Source organism: Ammospiza caudacuta, chromosome Z, assembly GCF_027887145.1.
Source record: "Ammospiza caudacuta isolate bAmmCau1 chromosome Z, bAmmCau1.pri, whole genome shotgun sequence".
Taxonomy (NCBI): Eukaryota; Metazoa; Chordata; class Aves; order Passeriformes; family Passerellidae; genus Ammospiza; species Ammospiza caudacuta.
Genome location: NC_080632.1, coordinates 29793910 through 29815487, shown reverse-complemented (window position 1 = coordinate 29815487; position 21578 = coordinate 29793910). Strand labels below are relative to the sequence as shown.

General features: G+C 36.1%; 1 protein-coding gene across 2 annotated transcripts in view; it reads left to right on the top strand.

Annotated features, from left to right (window-relative positions):
* The window catches only part of ERCC6L2 (ERCC excision repair 6 like 2), a 53092-nt gene that overhangs the window by 10073 nt on the left and 21441 nt on the right, over positions 1-21578 (top strand). For both annotated transcript variants that reach the window (XM_058823422.1, XM_058823423.1), the window contains exons 5-13: positions 1610-1771; positions 2909-3116; positions 4460-4600; positions 6044-6157; positions 7626-7745; positions 13805-13876; positions 15029-15174; positions 20002-20097; positions 21461-21560. In XM_058823422.1, coding sequence (XP_058679405.1) covers positions 1610-1771; positions 2909-3116; positions 4460-4600; positions 6044-6157; positions 7626-7745; positions 13805-13876; positions 15029-15174; positions 20002-20097; positions 21461-21560 — 1159 coding nt within the window. The remainder of the gene's footprint in view (positions 1-1609; positions 1772-2908; positions 3117-4459; positions 4601-6043; positions 6158-7625; positions 7746-13804; positions 13877-15028; positions 15175-20001; positions 20098-21460; positions 21561-21578) is intronic.

Here is a 21578-nt window from a genome sequence, read left to right as displayed (position 1 = left end):
TTGCTCTTTTCACCAGCTTGATGAGATTATTGAATGCGAAAAGCTTTGAGATTTAAACCCACACATTTCTTATCCAATCCTAAACATCCTTTTCCCCTATGTCATCTTGAAAGTAGGGTATGAATTGTGTCAGTGGCTGGTGGTAGCACCTTGCCCTCAGCAGCTGATATAAGTGGATCTGCAGATCTTGGCATTTCAGGTGTTGGGAAAGGTCCAGGCCCCAGAGGGTACCTTAGTTGTCTGGAGATCCATCATCAAAACAATCAGATCTTCATTTCTGTGCTCAGGTCTGAAGTACAGAGAATAGAGAAGTACAGATAGAAGAATAAAGTTGTTTTGTTATCAACGATTTGTGTTCTTTCTGAAGAACTCTTCATGCTTGATCATGGAATGGACTGTGGTCAGGAAATAGGTGCATGTGTGGAGGAGATCTAATGTGTGACTGCAAATACATTTCTTCAACATGCAGATTATCAAACTGTTTCTGCACAGGATGTGACTGGATGGGCCTGTGATCTTGACACCAGGAGAACCTTTGTGTCTTGCTTCAATACAGTAATGGATTGGCCTCAAAAGCTGCTCTTAAGTAATTAGCTGTCAGGAATAAGGATATATATGCTCAGTTATGCATGTAAATCAGTATGAGAGATTTAAGTGGAAGGAGCTAGGATATGAACATCCATTAGGCTTTTCAGAAACTCCCAATTTTTAGCATATTTTGGGAATGTAGGAACTTGAACATGAATTAATTTATTTAGTGATTAGCAAAAATGCCACAAGATCAGCCTTCATTAGTGACCTAAATGCAGCTTGCTCAGGAGATGTTTTCTGCTAAACATCTCTAAACATGTCTGCTTCAGCTTTTTGCAGCATATCAATCTGGATATGGTTGTGTTCTGAAATATTCATATATATAAATTTAATTAATAAAGTTAGTAAATCTCTTCCTAAGGACTTGAAGTCTTTCTTTATTATTATCTCAGTATACAGGTCATTCTATCCCTAAGTTTTATTCTTGAATTGGCTGCAAAATATCTTTTGGTTACTGCTTAAAGTTCCTTGTCATCACAATCCCAAAATATTAAAATTCCTCTGCTATATTGGTATTGTATATGTTTTCTTGAGTGATACTTTACATGTAGGAAACCATGCAGATTGAAATGTTTTCAGTTCACTGGTATTTGCCTTGGATAATTTTTGTTGGTAAAATGAAGTATACCTATGTTAAGTATATTTCGATAGTTTACCTACAGAGACTTAATTATTTTTCGTAAATCTTAATTATGAGTGGAGTTAATTTTAGTGAGATATGCTGGATTATTGGTCCACAGATTGAAAGCTTCTTTGTTCACAGAAAGCATTTGATACAGGAAACAGGAGGTTATTTATTTGATGATGTAGTTTAGCCATTATGTTCAACTATGTTAATTTAATTTACTAAACAAACAATATAAGGAAATGGAGTGATATTATGTAGCAAAACAGAGAAATCAAAAAGTAATAATGTGTTATAATCACAGCTGTTTGTGTGGCTGGCTTCACTTTTTGTATGTATGTGGGATGATGGGACAAGTAGTGTCAATTAATGAAATCTTTTTTTGATCTGCAGTATAGAGTGGTCTGCTGTGATAGTGGACGAAGCACACAGAATCAAGAATCCAAAGGCTCAAATAACTCAAACCATGAAGTCATTAAAATGCCATGTTCGCATAGGTCTTACTGGAACCATTCTTCAAAACAATATGAAGGAACTTTGGTGTGTTATGGACTGGTAAATATTTTCTTTTATGTTTAAACATCTCTGTGTGTTGACTGTGCAGTGGGGCTGGGGCAGGACTGGATGGTATGGACCCCTCTGTGTTATGAAAAAACAACAAAATACAGCCCTCAACCTCAAAACACCTGCTTTTTTTTGAGAATATAACTTACTGGGGAGGTAAGCTCCTGGTATTTTACAGTTGTTTCATACATTTGGAGTTCATCCCAGCTGGCTTCTTTGGGGAATTTGGGAAGTAGTTAGAATTATTCTTCCTCTGCCTCCCATATTACCCTTTTTTGTTTCTTCCTTTTTTTTTTTTTATTTCCATAGGGACAGTCTTTTTTTCTTCTGTCCTTTGCCCAGTAGATAGGAAATCATTACACAGCCTTGACCCACATAGTGCCTTTGCTCTGTCCAGTATGTGCAGGTCAGTCTGAGACCTACTTGGAGGATGAAAATAATAATATTTTGCTTATTTTTTTCCAAAATGTAGAAGTACACATATTTGAAAAGTAACAGTCTTGTCCAGAAAAACTTTTAATGGTCAAGGAGAGGTGCAACTCACCATAGATACAAATTTAAATCTTCTGGGAATGCTTTGCAGAGGAGAAACAAAGCAAATATATTTTAAATATAAGGATATACAGAACAGAAATAGCAGGAAGAATATTCTAAGCTTAGTAAATTGTTCCAATGTGTAATGCTGCCAACAGTTACTAAATTCTTTCTACCATTGGGTTTCTCAAGATTTTATTCAGTTAATTGTAATATCTGTATAGTCTGATTTCATAAAACCAGCGAATATTGAAAACATGCCTGTTTAGCTTCCAGTTTAGGCTCCTCAACACTAGCAGCCTTGTAGTTTAGAGCTTCTATATAATTGTGATTTCTTTTGTTCTGCTAAACTTTTTCTTTTCTTGAGATTGGAACCCTTTTCCTGAGGTGTGTGTCTTAGCATTTGAGAATCACAGAAAACAAAGGAAAAGTGGCATGTCTTAAAATAGTATCTGTTTCTATTTGTACTTAAAATTTTTAGTGGTTTCTCTAGTGACTGCTACTTTAAGATAGCTTGCTGTTAGTCAGAAAAAAAAGTTTATGGTATGCTTTAAATCAGTGAACCAACCCCCATCCCCTTTTGTTTTTTAATAGGGCTGTACCAGGACTTTTAGGTAGCAGAGTGCATTTCAAGAAGAAATTTTCTGATCCAGTGGAGCATGGCCAGAGGCACACTGCAACTAAAAGAGAGCTAGCAACAGGTCGTAAGGCCATGGTGAAGCTAGCAAGAATAATGTCTGGCTGGTTTCTGAGACGTACCAAAGCGCTTATCAGTGATCAGTTGCCGAAAAAGGAAGACAGAGTAAGAGTGCCTGCACATTTTGAATACAATGCTAATGAATGTCTCTTCTTTAGTTTTCTTGTTGTATTTTCTCTCTTGCATCATGTAGTTTATGGTTCTCTCTTCATCTTTTTAACTTGGGAAGACTTCATAGCCTTGGAAAAAGTGCACTTGAAGTAGTGTGCTTTGTTCCCATAATTACTATGATTGCACATTGAAATGGAGTTAATCAAGCATGAAAATGCTCAGCCAGTCTTCTGTCTAGTGATTTACACATCTGTTTTATGTATGTTTTTGTCCTTATCTCTGCAAGCCCAAAGCAATGTATGTAAATGTATGTCTTGAAATTCTATGCAGAACCTCTGAATTTGCATCTTGAAACTTTGTGTATGGAACAGTATGCATTTAACTCCTTCATTTTCAATCCTGAAATAAAAGAAAAATCTCAGACAAAATGATTCTGTGATAGGCCTGTAATCCTGTTCATCTGATGCAATTGTAAATATTACATGAAATTATAATACTTTACAGATAAGAGTTCTGCTAAATATTTTCTTCTGAGTTGACAAATATGTAAATTTGCATCTGGTTTTAGTTTCAAAATTTGGTGTTTTTTCTTCATCCTTAGTTTATAATAATGTCATCTAGGCAGTCTTCTGAAGGAAAGATTAACACAAACATCAGTCAGTCTCCTTTCTGAATCTAGCAGGTTTTATTCTTTTCATTATCTTGTTAATGTGAGTATATGTTCAAGTTACTGCTGTATTATTGTAGCTCAGCATGGTGCTGCTGCTATGTGGATAGCGTAGGTTAAGGAATGATCTTGGGATTTCTGTCTCCTGCTGCTTAAGACTAAAGATGTCATGGAGATGCCACCCATGGTCTTTCAGAAGAGGGATCAGTTTTCACCATAGCACTTTGTAGATCCATGCCTTCTCATTGTTTATTCTGTTTGTCCCGCTTGTGGCTTTCGGTAGTGCCCTACAACAGCTAATGCCTAAAAAGGGGAAAGAAAGGGCAAATTAAACACCTTGCAAAACAGAGAGAAATCTCTAATTAACATTATGCATTTACTTCTCTCACTGTTCCTTCCTCGTCCTATTCCTTCACAAAAGCCATGTTTAAAGGTTTAAATAAGTGTGCATACATTTTTGCTACAGTTTCATGCTATTTTGGTGTACAGATCCACTTTTTTTTTTCATTTGGTGATAGAATAATTTCCTGTTTAACTATTTGAGCAAGTCTAAAATTTATTTCTACTTTATTTTCAGTGATTTGTGATTTGTTTTTTATGATGCAGTGGTTTTTTTGCCCTTCATTGTACGATGCACATGATAGTGTTTCTTGTGTTTCCTCTTTGGCAGATGGTGTTTTGTTCCCTCACTGAATTCCAGAGGGCTGTGTACCAAGCTGTGCTGGAGACAGATGATGTAACCTTGGTGTTAAGAGCAGGAGAGCCCTGTAGCTGCAACAGTGGCCGTAGGAGGAAGAACTGTTGTTACAAAGTAAGAACTTGGCACTGTTTGGATTTTAGCGCATAGTCTTCTGAATTTCTCAAGAGACTCTCTGCTGATGAAGAGCTGATTGAAATATTTGCCTAGTTGTATCTCATCTGTTTGCGACATCCCAGCTGGAAACACAGGGAGCTGCATCACCAGCATGATAGAGTTAAGCACTTTGAGGTTACTGCAAAGCTGCTTTGCACGCCCTGAGCAGGTGATTGTTCCCTATGCAGTAAATTCTGGATCTTTTGTATCAATAGATGCACCTGTGATTTAGTTGATACTGGCAAGAGCACTGCATTGAGATGTTCAGTGTGTGTCAGGCATGCTGCTTCCAGGTGCCTCAGGCAGTTTGTGCAGGATGTGCGAATGGGAGGCACTATGAGCTCAGCAGGCTGCCTGGGTAGTTAGTTGTGTTCTAACTGCAGTCATGCCTTTCTGTGCCATTAAACATTCACTTTCTCTTGCTTCATGAGGGGAGAAATCTAACAGTGAAGAGCACTAGTCGAATTTCGTCCATGAGTAACAGCTTTGCAGATTTCTTTAATCTTCTCCGGACTTCTTTAAACCTTGATCAGTCTAGCTTTGTATTTGTTTTGCTTACCTCACTCAGTAGGCTCAGATTAAGCACATCTTTTAAACATTTAGAAGCATGTGTCACATGCTTGTTTCTCCCTTTTATCTCTCTGGCCTGCTCTGATTCTTGTGTAGTGTTTTGAGTTTTTTCCAAATGATGTAACTTCTTCAGTCTCCTGCATCTTTATTTATGAGCAATTCACTCATTAGTTTTTTTTAATATTCCATGGATATTAGCCCTCTTTGCAGACTTTTGTTTCTAGTGGTGTTTTGTAGAAAAAAAGGAATGCTGGTGGACTTGATTCACAAAAGGGCAGTAGGCAGGCCTGCAGATAGTTGAATGCTCTTATGGACTGTTTTATTCCAAAGTTAACTGTCAAATTTAGTAACTTGAGAAGGGAAAGGAAAACAAATATTGATCAAGCCAGCCAGCCATAACTAGGAAGATAGCTGATGCTGTTGCACAGTTGCTGTTGCACTGTAGAATATCTGAAGCTTGAATTTTGCTGAGATGCTTGTAAAGCTTTTGCTGGAAAGAAAAATAAAGTTAGAAGTTGAAAGGTAAGAAGTCATTCAAACTGGTCTTGCTTGATTTAATTAGTTACAAAGTTACCATCTTCTTGTTTACTAAAGAATTCTTGATTATCTCCATGGGATGTCTGTAGAAGTTACTAAGATGTATCTATTAATAGGGTGACAAAGCTGAAGAAAAAACAGAACTTGGTTCATTTTTAGCAGAAATACAGTACTCATGTCATGGGGATCAGTTATAGTATTGTTAATGCATTAAACCTGGTAATAATAGCATTTATTTGAGATTATTACTTATTTTCAGTAGTATTTGTTTGCATAAACTGGTTTTTTTTGTAGGTAAATGCACATGGTGAAACGATTAAGTCATTACGCTTCAGTTACCTAATGATCCTACAGAAGGTTGCAAACCATGCTGCACTGCTGCAGACAGACAACACTAGCAAACTGCAGGTTAGTTTCAGAAGTGTCTAAAAAATGGACTTTTGGAAGATAAATGGGATGAAAACTCTTGAATGAAAATTGCTGCTGGCCGCCTTATAAGCCTTAACTAACTGCAGTTAAGATATTTTGTAAGATTCCTTTTCCATTCAGTCATACAGAATGCATACCTTATAAAGATGTTATACAAAACAACATGTTAATTTAGTTGATTCATATCTGAAAGTAAGGGTTATAAAACATCAAAGAAGTTAGGAGAGAGAGTAATTTTTCATGATTTCTAATAGGGTTTCATAAATGTAACAAAAACATAAATTTTTGTTACATTTATGGAGTGCCTATAAGAGGAATGTCTTATGCAAATAAACAAATAATAGATAATTAGAATGGGTTTTTTCTCTAGTATTTTATGTTAAGAGCTGAGTTTCTTTAAATAATGAGAAACATGTTTCAGAAAAAATTGCTTAATGAAAGATCAGTATCAGCTTATCTTGTTACTATGGCAAGCAACTAGACCCACAAACAGCAGTTTCAGAAATGCTTGTTTGTGAGCCTTAAGATCCAGGAATGAGGAAAGGGATTTAGGGGCATTACCACTTTTTCTTAGAATCTATCAAGGAAGAGATATTGGAATGTCCTAGTTAATTTTGTGAGTTTGTTCCATTAAAGCAGTTTTGCTTTTTTATAAATGTTACTTTTAGTGTCCAGCACACTACACACAGCATATAGCCAGATGTTTTTAGTGGGCTTTTTTGTGTATTGCATATGTAGTTTTTGTTGTAATAACATCTGATATTTAAATAACCTCTGAAATAATGGAATGCAAGTATTTTGTGACTTACAGTCTTCTGCATCATGCATAATTAATAGTTTTACCAACATCTGCTAAGAAACTAATACTTAGTAGTTTTTCTTACCACGGATACTGCACTTACCTTGAGTATTGAAGGCCCTTACATGTGTTATTCTCAGGTGAGAGATGTAATCTTTTCTTTCTCTCTGTAAAAGTGGACTTAAAGTGTGAGATTGTGTTTAAGTTCAGAGCTAAATTTAGCAAGGGAGTTTTATGTGGCTTTAAAACACCTTAAGTCCATTTCCTGTACAGTTTTTGTTGTGGAACAATATATAATTCCCATACTGGCTTGCCTGAAAGAGTCAAGAGAAATGCTGGTGCAGAACCATTGGGTAGTGCAAATGTCAAGGCAAGAGGATCTTTTGAAACTGACAATTCTGGCCAGGAGAAGACATTCTGAATACAATCTATGATTTCAGATTAGGAATCTCTTTTTTTTTTTTAATGAAACAAAGCAAAACACACAGGAAATGTTTTATCCAGCAGTTTTGTAGTGAACAAAATAAAAACTACATCAGTCTGCTTGAGATACTTTGGCAGATCATGTTTCAACCTGTTTAACTCTTTGCATGGCTTAACATAGCTCTGATTTTTAACATCTGTTCAATCTTTCTGCTTTTCTTCCAGGAAGCGCATATCAAACGAGTTTGCAGCCAGGTATTTTCCAGTTTTCCCGATTTTGTGCAGTTAAGCAAAGATGCAGCCTTTGAAACTATTTCAGATCCAAAATATAGTGGAAAAATGAAGGTAAACCCCTTCCTTAGAAAAAAAATAAATTTTATTAATAGTAATAGATTTGGCCTGTATTATATGGATATAAGAAAATATACACCTAATAGTTTTGGGGGTTTTAATTATTCTGTTTATTGTTCATCATACAACAGCAGGAATCTTTGGTCATGGATCAATATTTATCTGGGTAAAGACTGGATAAGAATAATCTGTGATGCTAAAATTTTCTGAGACTTTAGCTTCACATGTTTGATGGTGGGCATGGAAATGACCCTTGTAGTCAACAGGATTATTGTTGCATGAAACCATGGATTCTGGTGACAGTCAGAAGTACTTGGCAAAGAAGAGGAGGCAAAACAAAATCATTATGGGCTTAATGATTTGTGCACAGCTTCAATTTTGTGTGAAGTTCCAGTCTCTCCTCTCAAAAAGGAGATGTTAGACTTCGAAAAGGTTCAGAGGACTGTTCAGAGAAGGGCCACAAGCGTGATTAGTAACTGTGTCAGGAGCAGCCAAGTAGGCTGGGACCCTCCAGACTGTAAGGAATGTCTTAGGGTAAATGTGAGTGGGACCTACACAATCATGGAATAGCATGGAACTGGTGAAAATGTACTAAGTGCTTACTGATTTCTTGAACCCTTCGGACATTAAATGAAAATAATAGTAGTTGTGCTGAAGATGACCAAAATAAATGTGTCTAGTATGAATCTGTGAAACCTCTCATGTCAGAAACTGTCTTTCTCTGGTTTCAGAGAGGAGCAAAAGATGACGTGATGACATATAGTGTAGATTGTTATGATGTTGCTTAATGTAGATGAAAAAGATGTCTAGTATAACTAATTAAAAAGAAAACCATACTAGTTTTAGTAGTACTCTGGAGCTGAGAGTGACTGGGGGGGTTAAAAGCTATGCAGAATTTTGGCTCTCTGTAAACCTGAATATTAACATTTTCTTCTTGGGACTGGTGGCAGCGGGAAGATTATGTTGCTGTAGCCGGAATGGCTGTTATCACTTTACTGATTTGTTACCATGTAAGCAACAACGTTCTTTATTGTTAATAATAGATATGTGTGAAATGCCTGCATATTAACTTTGTTGTATACACTTGATTATTTTGAGAAGCTGTTAAATTAATACATAGCTTTAAAAACCAAATCTGTCATCTTCAGGAGCTGAAGAATTACTTATGAAGCAGTTCTGTTACTGATTATTTTACCATGACATTATTCACGTTCCTATTTTACATTTTTGTTATTCTTTTATTATATTCAATTTTTTTCCATTGCATTCTCCTAGAAAAGCTGGCAGCCATGGCTTCCCTTTGCCAGATTAAAAACTGGCTGGGTAGCTGAGCCCAGAGAGTGGTGCTGGATGGTGCTACATCCAGTTGACATCCAGTCACCATGATGTCTCCCAGGGTTCAGTTTTGAGGCCAGTCCCGTTCAACATCTTTACTGATGATCTGGATGAGGGGATCAAGTGCATTCTCAGTAGGTTTGTAAACTTAAGGTCGGTGGGATTGTTGGTCTGCTGGAGGTGAAGAAGGCTCTGCAGAGGGATCAGTGGGCTGAGACCAATGATATAAGGTTCAGCAAGACCCAGTGCCAGGTCCTGCATTTGGCCACATCAACACCCTGCAGTACTACAGGCTGGGGCAGAGTGGCTGGAAAGCTGCCAGGTGAAAAAGGACATGGAGGTGCTGGTCAGCAGTGGCTGGATGTGAGACAGCAATTTGCCCAGACAGCGAGAAAGACCAGTGGCATCTTGGCTTGTATCAAATTTTGTGTCCAGCAGGATCAGGGAAGTGATTCTTCCCCTGTGCTTGGCATTAGTGAGGCCACACCTTGAGTGCTGTATCCAGTTCTGGGCCCCTCTGGCAAGAAGGACACTGAGATGCTGCTGGAGCATGTTCAGAGAAGGGCGAAGGAGCTGGTGAAGGGTTTGGAGTGTCAGGTTTATGATGAGCAGCTGAGAGAGCTGGGATTTGTTTAGCCTGCAAAAAAGGTCTCCCCTGGGCCTCCTCATTACTCTGTACAACTACCTGAAATGATGTTGTGGTAAGATGCGGTCCTGATTCTGGCCAGAGTTTATTTTGTCCAGTGGCTGCCTGAAGTGGTGCAGGTATGGCTAAAGGATTATTCTGTACAGCCCAGAAAGCCAAAGGTGTCCTGGAATGCATCGAAGGAGGTGTGGCCAGCAGGGCAAGGGAGGTAATTTTCCTCTTCTGCTCCACTCATGCAGTATACTGTATCCAGCTTTCTCAGCACAAAAAATATATTTTGGAACAAGTCCAGAGGGGCCATGAAGATTATTACATGGGTGGAACACCTCTTCTCTGAGGAAAGCCTGAGGGAATTGAGGTTGCTGAATCTGGAGAAGGCTCTTGAGGAATCTTATTGCTGCCTTTCACTAACGAGGGAAATCTAAAGAAATCTGGAGGGGGACTTTTTACAGTGATAGGAAAAGGGATAGCGGCTTCAAAATGAAAGAGAGTAAGTTTGGATTGGATTATAGGACGAAAGTCTTCACTGTGAGAGTAGCAAGGCACTGGAGCAGGTTGCCTGTAGAAGCTGTGTATGCCCTGTCCCTGGAAGTGTTCAAGGCCAGTTAGGATGGAACTTTGAATCTAGTAGGTGGCATCCCTACCCATGGTGGCATGGTTTGAAACAAAATGATCTTTAACCCAAACTGTTGTATGATTCAATAATCTTTGTGCCTGGAAAGAAGATAATGGGTTATATAGCTATTATTGAAAATAAGCTGGTTTTTGGGTCCATTAATTTTGACTTCATGGTGCCAAAAACTGGTTCATACCTTTTTGGTGTGGTGACTTGCTTCTTTTTTTTTCCTAAATTATAGAATGGAAGCTATTTGTGATGATTTTGCATTTTATACTGTGAAAGCAAAATCATTCAGGAAGTATGTAATGTAGAAAGTTGTCGTAACATAAGAAAATAATCACAGAGGAGTCAACTAGTATTAAAGCTTGGAAATGGCTTTATGAATTTTTAACATGTTTATTTGGAAATAACTGAGACAAATGATAGTAAAATGTTTTTAGTAACCTTGTTGCACTGTAGTAGTTTGCATTTCCTAAATAAATAAATTCATAATTAGTTTCATAAATGAATTCTACAAACTAAGTGACATTCTTTTGTAACTTTCATCTGGTAATGTAGACTGAATAAGCATTACTTTATCTTTTAACTTAAAATTCACTACAGACTGCAGAGAAGTTTTGGTACAGGTGATTATTCTTTTGTAGATAAGCATAGTTGCAAAGGAATTGTTTGTGGCATTTTTAAAAAATTTATTCAGGGAAGGGGGAAAGGCTGTGATTTTTTTTTTTTAATGAAGTTTATTAGCTAAGCAGCTGTAACTGTTTTGCAGAGTTGGAAAGGTTCCATTACTCAGCCTATTTGTTCTCCAGCCAAACAGAGGTAAAACACATTGGAAGACATTCTGTTATGGGATATGAATTACTTCCACCAGTAAAACTAGATCTGCTTGTATGCAATGGGTAAAGAATGGCCTGTATGTAGTGTTTGTGTCCTACCTGTTGTTGTGAGTCATCTCTCTGTGTTTTGCAAACTGTAACATTAACATGCCGCCCCAGGTTTTCTGTTCTGAATTTGGAGTTACACCAAGAGCCTGGAAAAAACAATTCCTACAGTCCAAATGTACAACTTGTATAGTCATTGATGGTGTACCAAATCCGGTATAACAAGGACACTAATGTATCTGTGTTACAGTGGGAGGTGGGTAATATGCAGTGATTAAAAGCTTCAGCTTTTTTTGTGAAATTATCCCCTCCTTTTCACTTGTACTGCAGATTCTACAGTTTGCAACTTTGCTGACATATTTTATTACATGGTAAATTTCATGCTTAGATTTTAAAATAGAAGTAGTTGAGTATATGAGAACTGAGTGAAAGGAGTGTTCTGCTTTGTTTGGAAACCACTGTTTTTCTATCATGATGTTGTAAAATAGTGGGGACCTGCAAAGTTTAAGGGCTAGTGGTTCATTGCTTTTGAAATGCAATGATTTCAGATTGTCTACACGGAAGTATTGGGGACTGGTTGGAAGAAGATGAGTGAGGATAGATTTACAATCCTGCAGTAATTCTCATTCAGACTACCTTGTCTGATTATTTCTACAGTTTTGTTAAAATTGTGTCAGAGAGATGCTATGAGCTTTCTAGGTGTAAAGGGTTATTAAAGTCTGGGCAGTTGAAATATTTTTTTTAAAGATTTATTTTTTACCTGCATACATTTCCACAGAGAGCTATTTGTGGCATTTCAGAATACTGTTCTTAATACAAATATCTTAGGAATAACTGTTGTATTGATTTAATTATTTTTGCTTGGGATATTATCATTCAGTAAAAAAATGGAAGTCTATTGGAGTACTTTGCAAGAAATGGTAATCTGTACCATTAAACATAACTCTGATCCAGACAGGGCTGGCTTTGAAGGTTTAAAAAATACTGTAGGCTAGCTTAAACATCTCTGTTGAAAAAAGTTCTCAAAAGCAAGAGGTAAAATTTCATCACATACAGATGACTCACAATGTGTAGCAATGGGGAGATGTATGTTAAAATCCATGGGGACTCTTACAAAGAACATGTGACTTCTGCTTGAGTATGATCGAGTGTTTCTGTTTTGGGCTAAAAGCATACAGGATAATATTCTGGTGAGCAAGTGTAGAATTTACTTCTCTTTCGTGCAAAACCATTCATTACTTTTCGCTGTTGGAGTTGTTTCTTACTCCAGAATACCTAAATTCCCAATGGGATGAAATTGATCCATTTCATTTAAGCGAATTGTGTGGATTTATTTTTGTATTCTCCTATAGGAAATTCACTATTTGACCTGTACTTTAATAATAACAACAATAACATAGAAGCCAATTCCTTCTAGTTTAAAAGAATGTCACTTCTGTTTCTTTTCTTAATGTGGCCAAATAAAATGCAAATTTGTATAGTATAGCTCTGCTAAATGGCCTGTTGAGTATTTTTTTCCCTAGTAAAATAAATCCTGGTTTATATGTTCATGTACAATGAAATGAGGCCAAAAAATCTGTCATTTGTACCCTGTTTTCAGTTGTAACAAGATGGCTAACGTTTAGTAAGGAGCTCAGGAGTGACATATTATTACCATTTTATATTGTAGATATTGTCCAAAATTGTAACATTAATACAAACATTAATCTTTATTTGATTGTCAAAGATTTCTTAGGCTTGTAGTGAAATAATTCTTGATTAACAGTTTATCTATTTATCACTGAATAAATACAATTTCAAAAATATTTATTGTCCAGTGGAAAAAAGCTACAGTCACGGTGCAGAAAATTCCTCTTTTCCCATTGTGTATGGCTTCAGCACAGTGCTCTGGAGCTGCCATTGCCAGATGTGGACATAGTTCTTTTGAAAATAACAGTATCACTATTATACACAAGGCTCTGGATTATTTGCTTCCCCACCAGAAGAACGTTGTGTGTGGGCGGATTATTGGCATTTCAAGGTCTGCGCAGAGTCTGGGAAGCTAGATCCTACTGTAAACAGAGCAACAGATGAGAGTGGGAGTGGGGAGGGGCATACATCTCACTGATTATTTTAAGAAGACAAGTTCCAAGAAGCTCTGAACTCAGATGTAGGACAGAAAGTTTAAGCAGACCTTGGAGTTTTCAGGATAAATGTGTGCATTTTTTAAATGAAAAACTCTGAATCTGAACTAGTGTGTGACATAAGTAACTTTTTGTTGCAGTCTATGTACTGACACAAGTAGCTTCTGAATCTACCTCTTAGTGGTCTGATGACCTTGTCACAGTAGGATTTCCATGTACATCATTGAAAAATGCAAAGTTCCAGCATCTCCATTACCTTTGTTACGGAGGTAACATTTATTATATTAGTAATGATTTTTGTTATGGCTCTGCTGGCTTTGCAAATAATTAAGTTCAGTGTAGTCTGTTTGGAGGTTGAAAACATGAGTTAAATGTGTGTAAGATGACCTGATAAAAATTTAGATTTTAGATAAAAATGTCTTCATTTTTCTGCTGTGCTTCATTTATAGGTCCTTCAGCAGCTTTTAAATCACTTCCGAAAAAATAAGGATAAAGTTCTTCTTTTCTCCTTTTCCACAAAGGTGAGCTCCATGTGATTTTTATCAATTAACTGCAGCAGTAAGTTCTGAAGGGTGAATCTGAAAGTTGACAACTTGTCAACCACATTTCCTTATTGCTTCTACTGTTAGGAGTAATTACGAGGACAGTGTGCCATACTCCACAAGCATATTGAAACTTTATGTTACCTCATGATAAAAATGGTGACAGCAAAACAGGTGTAGCTCTTCTGCTGTCCCTAGACCTTTTTGAAATAGTTGTATTACTTCAGGTGCAGATAGCTAAGTTCAGCTGGTATGTCTTGAGTTACAGCACTGTCATAGCTCAGTATGACTGCCATATCATAAAACCTTTGTGTTAGCATTGAAAGTTAAGTTTCCTCATTCTGCTGACTTTTCATCATCAGCAATGAAACTCAAATTCTAGTTGATTTGAAGTTAAAACTATCTAATTGGAGTGAGACTTATATGTACATTTTACTTTTAAGGTACTTGCTCCTTGGTTCCTTATTAGGGAGTAATGTCTTTCCTGAAATAGCTCACTCTGTTGTATTGGGGCTTTTATTTAAATATTTGTAATGATAGCACTAAAAAGTATTTTAAAGCATAGTAGTTTGAATAGTAGTTCAGGAGTCTTAAATACCTTTTTTTTTTTGACTTTAAGAAAGAATGCAAGTTTAATGTTTAGATGCAGCAGTAGATTACTCATGTATCTCTTAGGTTATGTGTTATGGTGTCCAGTACCAGTCTGACTGCTGGTTATTGCAATGTCTTTCACTCTATACCCCTGAACTCTGACTGTGCACTCTGTGCCTCTGTAATGCTCATTTACTGTATTTCAAGTAATTGCAGCTTGCTAAGATGGGAGGAAGCTGCTTAAATGGACTGCCTGCTGACTGGGTTGGATTGAGTGACAGGATGAAACAGGCAGCTAGAGTGGGATGATGGAGTCAGACCACAGCACACCAATATTAATCACCTTGTGTGCTGTGGAATCATGGCTAAAGAGAATCAGGAATGTTGATACCAAAGTGTCAGAGATTTACTGTAATTAGCAATGGATGGTGTACTAAAAATATATTTTATAAACATGGTTCCTGTGATCATGTTTAATTTAAAATATACTATTAAGTACTTAACTTTTTATTTTCCTTTTTTTGTCATTTTTCCACTCAGTTGCTTGATGTGCTAGAACAGTACTGCATGGCATCTGGGTTAGATTACCGAAGACTTGATGGAAATACAAAATCAGAAGATAGGATCAAAATTGTGAGAGAGTTCAACAGCCTTCAGGAAATTAACTTATGTCTTGTATCTACAATGTAAGAAAATTTAACTTGTAGCTTGTTTCAATATGTCTGTCTAGTGTTAGTAGATCAGTTACTCTGCATTTCTCTTGCTGAGCTTGTGAGGGATTACTTTCTGAGAAGATGAGAGTAAGTATAGACTTGCTGCTTTGGTCGGAAGCTTCTTAAAATATTTAGATCCTCCCTCCCTGCCTCCCTCCCTCCCTGCCACCCGCTTCATGAGGATTTTTAAAATCAGAAGGAAGTGGGTCTTCTGGATCCTAGTTTAAAGTTGTTGCAGGATTGAAGAAACAGTTTTATACACTATTATTAAAAAAATTATTACTATGTCATTATCTACCAAAGGCTTTTAATTTTATTGTAAACAGCCTCATTTTCTTGTTTTACACTAGTAGAACTAACAAGTGAGTATGAACATGAAATGCCATATTGAGCTGAAAAATTCACTATTACTGCAATTTATTAATCATGTTAATTAGCTAGCATGTCTATTTAAAATGTTTCAGCAAGATCTTTTGTCTTTTTGAAATGTACCTATCAGATTTGCTTATCAATTTATGATGGATAGCAAATTGTTTTGAAATAGATTGTTTTGTTCAACTAAAGTTATTGTTACTACAATGACTATTTATTTGTTTTATTCAGGTTACTTTCTTGCTTCATCTTGAATGAAATTTTTTACTGGGGAAGGGCAGAAAAGGAGCAAAGAAAAGCTTTGCTCCTTTTGTCTCCTATCCAGAGGGGAAAACTCAGTGAAACTTAATGAAATATGAGTATCTGTTCACTGTAGTTTTTACTGGAAGTGGGTATGTTGGAGTTAGGAGGATCCAAACTACCTCAATATAACTAGAGCAGACATCATCTTAAAGGCTGTTGCAAGTGCATGTCCGAGCAATCTTCAAATACTCTGGTGCTTATGTATAGCGTTGTGAAGAGATTTGTGATACTGGTCATTGAAGAGATTTGTGATACTGGTCGTGTCCATTGGCTTGTAATCTCTGTCAACTGTGAAATCGGACATGAGCTTCTCTAAGACCTTTGTGAGTCCATAGCCCTTGTCCCTGAAGACAGAGGGAAATTTCAGAAGCTGTAGCATCATGAAGGACTAATTTTTGCTTCAGTCGGTACTGTAATCATGGAGCTGTTAGTTCTCTTTCATTAATTTAAATTAAAATAAGAAGGAAGGTTAACTAAACAGAGATGGGCTTTCTCCTCTCTGTTTTGAAAGCTTGTGTGTAGATATTCTGCCTGCTGAAGGTGCTGGAGAAAAGGCTTGATTCTGTTTGTAGTTTTACTTATCTTATGAGACAACTGGAAGGAACAAACCATAATTACAGTCAGTATAGCTAGTATGTTATAAACAAAACAGAGGGTGTAATTTTTTGCCTAGTTTATTACAGATAATAGGAAGTGATATTTTTCCTTGCTTGATGCACAGTAATGGAAGCATCTTTACATTTGTAATGCTTTGGAAATTAGAAAGTGATTTATCCTATTTCTGCTGTACAAGAGATTGATCTTACTCTTACTCAGATTTCAGGCACATATAAAGTAATAATATAGAGTAAATTTAGAGTATATTCTATATTATTCTATATTTTTCATTGTAGAGTACATTGACAGAATTGGTTCATGCTCTTCTCTCTGTACTTTCTTGCAAAGTTTCTGGCTGACTGGTCTGTGTAGTCAATATATGTGTGTTCTGGAGGTCTCATTGCTCAGAGAACCAAATGTTGATTTTCACTGAAAATACTTGCATGGTCTTGTGGGTGCGTAAGTGCTTTGTGCAACGGATGAATTCTCTACATAGTAATGTTGAGACTGCCATTATGTTCACTGGCACAATTAATATGCAACTTACAAAACATAAAACACCAATCAGAGAATTACAGTGCAGTACTGATGATTTCACTATTACATTTGTGGTGTTTGTATTTTATACTCCTTTTCTTTCAAATGCTGTTTCTGCCTGAAATAATATATAATATAGCCCATAGAGCTTTGAAAATCTTGGTTTTAATGATCACTGAATTTTTTTGAGAAATGGGATCTTAAAAAAGAAAATAAAATAATAAAGAATAAAAAATAAACATTTGTCCATCTGTAGATTTGACCTCAAATCTTGAAGTTAATATTGGTACCAAGCATAGTCACATGGCTATCCCTAATGCTTTTATTGACAGCTGTGACTAATACAGCTTTCTGGATAAATATATTTTATAGGTGTAGAGAGGAAGTGTAATTGTTTTCTTCAGAACTTGTACATTTCATCAAGCCATTAGATCATGAATTTCAGATTGAGCACTAGGGAAAAATAGGTATATACCTGTTGGAACTTCTCAGTCTCATGAAGTAATACTTCGTGAGAATACTTCAGTCTTGCACTGGTGTTGCTGAGAAAATATGTGATTATTTAGAAAAGAGGATTTTTAGGCATGCTTACAAACATTAAAATAATTGCTGGAGTTGCCGTAACTAGATAGGAGAATGTCAATGCTTTCAGTTCCAGTGGTGCTGCTTAGCCAAAAGAAGGGAAACTGTATATGTACAGTACCAAAGTCAGCACAGTTCTGTTCCATTGTAGTTTTCTGGAAGAAATAAAAGCAGTGACTATGTCTGCCTTTAAGTCACTGTTTCTGGATTTTTTGGTGCTAGTCGTTCTCTAGATTGGTTCTGTCAGAATTAACTGTTAATGAAAATCCATTTCTGCTTCTCAGCTTTCTTTTTATGTAAAAAGAAGTGTCTAGAGAAATTTGTAGGTAGTTTTTATCATGTAAGGTTACATATCCATTTCCATTCTACCTGCAGCATTATCTATTACTGTCCGTTACTGGACTGCTGTTAGTTACTTTTTACTTTTACATTTAGCTTTAATTTTTTCACAGCAATGTTTTGAACAATTTTCAGTGTGCCTGTGATGACATCCAAAGAACTTTCAGCCACAAAAATCTCTCTGCAACAAAGAGCATAGAAACCCTAGAAAACCCAGCTTGGTAAACAGAATTACATAATCAAAACTTTTATAAAACCTTTCCTAATGTAGTATTGTTCTGTACCTTTTGAGGTACTGAGTTGTGCAGATTTAAGTAAGATCATCTTCTGAAAACTGTTCTTTTTAGTAAAACTCTTTATTTAAGCCATATCATACTAATTTGCATGGACCAAATTGCAGTAATGACTAGCTGCTAGTTAAAATGAGAGGTAAAATGGAGTACATAGCTTGTAATGCACAAACTTCTGCATTTGTTCTGTCTATGAAGGATATAAGAGCCATTCTTTTCTGTTTTGGACTAACTGAATTTTTGGGTCATACCTAAAAACACTGAAAGGTAAAATTAGTATAAATCTAGATATCCTGTTTTGTTAATTTTTGTGGACAGTTGGTTTTACATCTTCACTTATATTTCAGTCCAACTGCAGGGTTGGTTTGGAAACAGGAAAGGCTGAAGTCTTATTAATGAAAAAAGAGTTTTTTCATTAAAAAGAAGCACACTAAATTTGAAAAACACCGTCATGTATTCTGAAAGAAAAACCCAACCAAATATTGTTATTCAGTAATTCACAGTTTGAGAATGTGAGTTCTCTGGAAACATCCATTAATATTGGCAAGTTTCTATATCCCCTCCCTTTCCAGATATAACTAACCCAAAGCTACACCATGCTTAGAAAGGAAAGGCTGCAGTTGCATTTACATTGACATGGATTCCATGAAAAGCAGAACTTATGGTGGGGCTCCATAAGTTTTTGGTTTCTGTCTCCATTCACTCTTACACCAGAAAACTTTACCTCTCTTGTATTTCTTATCTGCTTCAAACAAGCAAAATTTAAAGTAATCTGTTAAACTAGCTGCTTGATAAGTTAATGGGATTTACTTTTTCAATTTTGCAGTACCTGTTTTAGAAAAATAGCGCACTTGGAATTAGTAATGCCTATGCTAATGTGAATAATTGTTTTAATAGTTTATTTAATTATAGTATTTAGCTTGTGCTTGTGTAGGAACTTATGTCTTTTGTATGATAGTTGGTTGAGCCAGTCAAAAAAAAAAATTCAGTATTTGCTTGCTTTGCAACTGGATGAGAAGTGGTATTTTCCTCACTTTTGCTCCTATCAAATCATTCATCTAAGCACGTGCTAAACTCTGAGTAACTGAGCAGTTTTGCAGGGTTCAGGAGTTAGCTGCATCAGGTTAGATGTATGCTCAATTTCTTCTCGGCTTGCAAGTTTTACCTGAAAACACTCTAGCTGTTGAGTGTTCTGAGATGATGCAGGTGGTACCTCTGTGACTTCTAAGCCACAGAGCAGATAAATTTCTCACTGTGACTTTTTTCGCTTTAATGACTGTTATAAATGTTGCTCATATGCAGTGTGGCCAACTGTGTTTTTAACAGCTCAATAACTTATTGTACAAATACACTTGTGTTAGTTGTTAATGCTTACAGGTATGGCTTACCTGAGATTCTGACCACTTTAGTGAAAGTTGCGCAGCATTATTGTCAAAAACTATGTACTGGGATTAGCTGAAGTAAAATTTCACCTGTAATTTTCCTGCTTCCATAATATTAACTGGCATTAAACTGGTTGTGAATTTCATTATAATATTAGGGGGTGTTGCCCTGTGTAGGACTTAATGGGAAATTAATGGCAGTGGTTATTTGAGTACTTGGCGGTTGTTAGTACAACAGTAACACAAAGCTGTACTGCACTTTTTGCAGTATCTTTTATGTGTTCTTTTTTTTCAAGTTGGGGAAGAGTAGGCAAGTATGGACCTAATACAGAATAATCTAGTTGCACGTTTTTTTCTTACTATCATAGAGTTTTGGTTTTTCGTTTTTATGTTTTCAGGGCTGGTGGACTGGGTCTTAATTTTGTTGGTGCCAATGTTGTTATACTGTTTGATCCTACATGGAATCCAGCAAATGATCTTCAAGCGATTGACAGGTACACTCTCAAAATACAGAACTTGATCCATGTTGCACTCTTCCATTGATTCTGTAACATGATTGTCCAACTAAATTTTTTTCTCAAGTAAGAAATTTTTACTTTGTCTGATTAATCTACAAGACAATAGGAAAAGTCCTACTAAATTAGTTTTTAACTCTGATGTGATTATTTTAACCTAAATTTTACAATATATTTTCCTTTATTTCTTCTTTTTTTTTGCAGCAGCAGTAGGCCAAACAAAAACTCAACAAAAAACTCCTTGTGGTTATTATAACTATTTTGTGATCCCTAGAATATATATGTGTGTGTAGATGACATTTTTCTTGAAGAATACATTGCAGTTGACCCCAGTTAAAATGGTGTTTTGAATTCCCAAACCATAAAAGACAGGGGCTCCTTATGTTCTCTTCTGCTTCACAGTTGTGGAGATTAGTGTCTTTTTAGCCCTTATATCTATCTCTGATATTATGGTGTTGGAGTATTTACAGTGATGCAGATTTTTCTTTCCAGGCTTGTTGACTCTTGGTATTTCCCTAGGAGTTCAAGGCAGACCTTTTAGTATCTGAAGTAAAGAATACTAAAAACCTATAAAAGAATATTAACAATTCAGTAGATTTATATATTTTCATGAGAAGAAATACACTTATTTCTGTTATCTCATGCAATTATGTAATCTGGTTTTAAGTGTCTTTCTGATTATTGGGATGTGTTTATGTGCACCTGTTCTAGACAAATATATCAGAAACGTGTATTGGGGACTATCTTTAAAGAATCTTTGCAAGATCACATTACTACTATGAATTGTTTTAGCCCCCTGTGAATTTTGTGGAATATAGTCTATTAGACGTCTCAGTATTTACCATTTGAATAGAACACAGTGCCAGTTCATTAGCTGTTTTTATGATGTTGTGTCTTGTAAAGTAATTTATGAAGTTAAGAAAGAACCGACTGCTCCAAGTAATCTATGAATTAATTCTGTATAAGGGAAATAGGAGAATACTTTGAGCAAAAGTAGGTGGAGACACAAAGGGGAAAAAAAACTCCAGCAAACCTTAGATAAACAGAGTGGATTTGTTTTGTGGAGAGGTGGGAGACAGTTCTTGTGATATAAAATGAGGAGAAGGCTTTTTAAACTGGGTAGGCCTGGGAGAAATATGAAATATTAAAGGTAAAGGAAAAGGAAATCAATTACTGTGGAAAATTCGGAAAGGTAAGGAAAACAGCCCAATCAACATATACATGATTTTGAATAGTACTGTTTTATTAGAATGCTTTTATATATTTAGTTTGTTTACTGTTTATTGCTGCCCCTAAGAGCTCTCATTTCTTCAAATGTTTTTAATGTGCCATGTCCTTGCAGAGCTTATAGAATTGGCCAACATAGAGCTGTTAAAGTGTTTAGATTGATATCCTTGGGAACTGTGGAAGAGATGATGTACTTGCGACAAGTTTATAAGCAGGTAAAGCTCACAAACTGT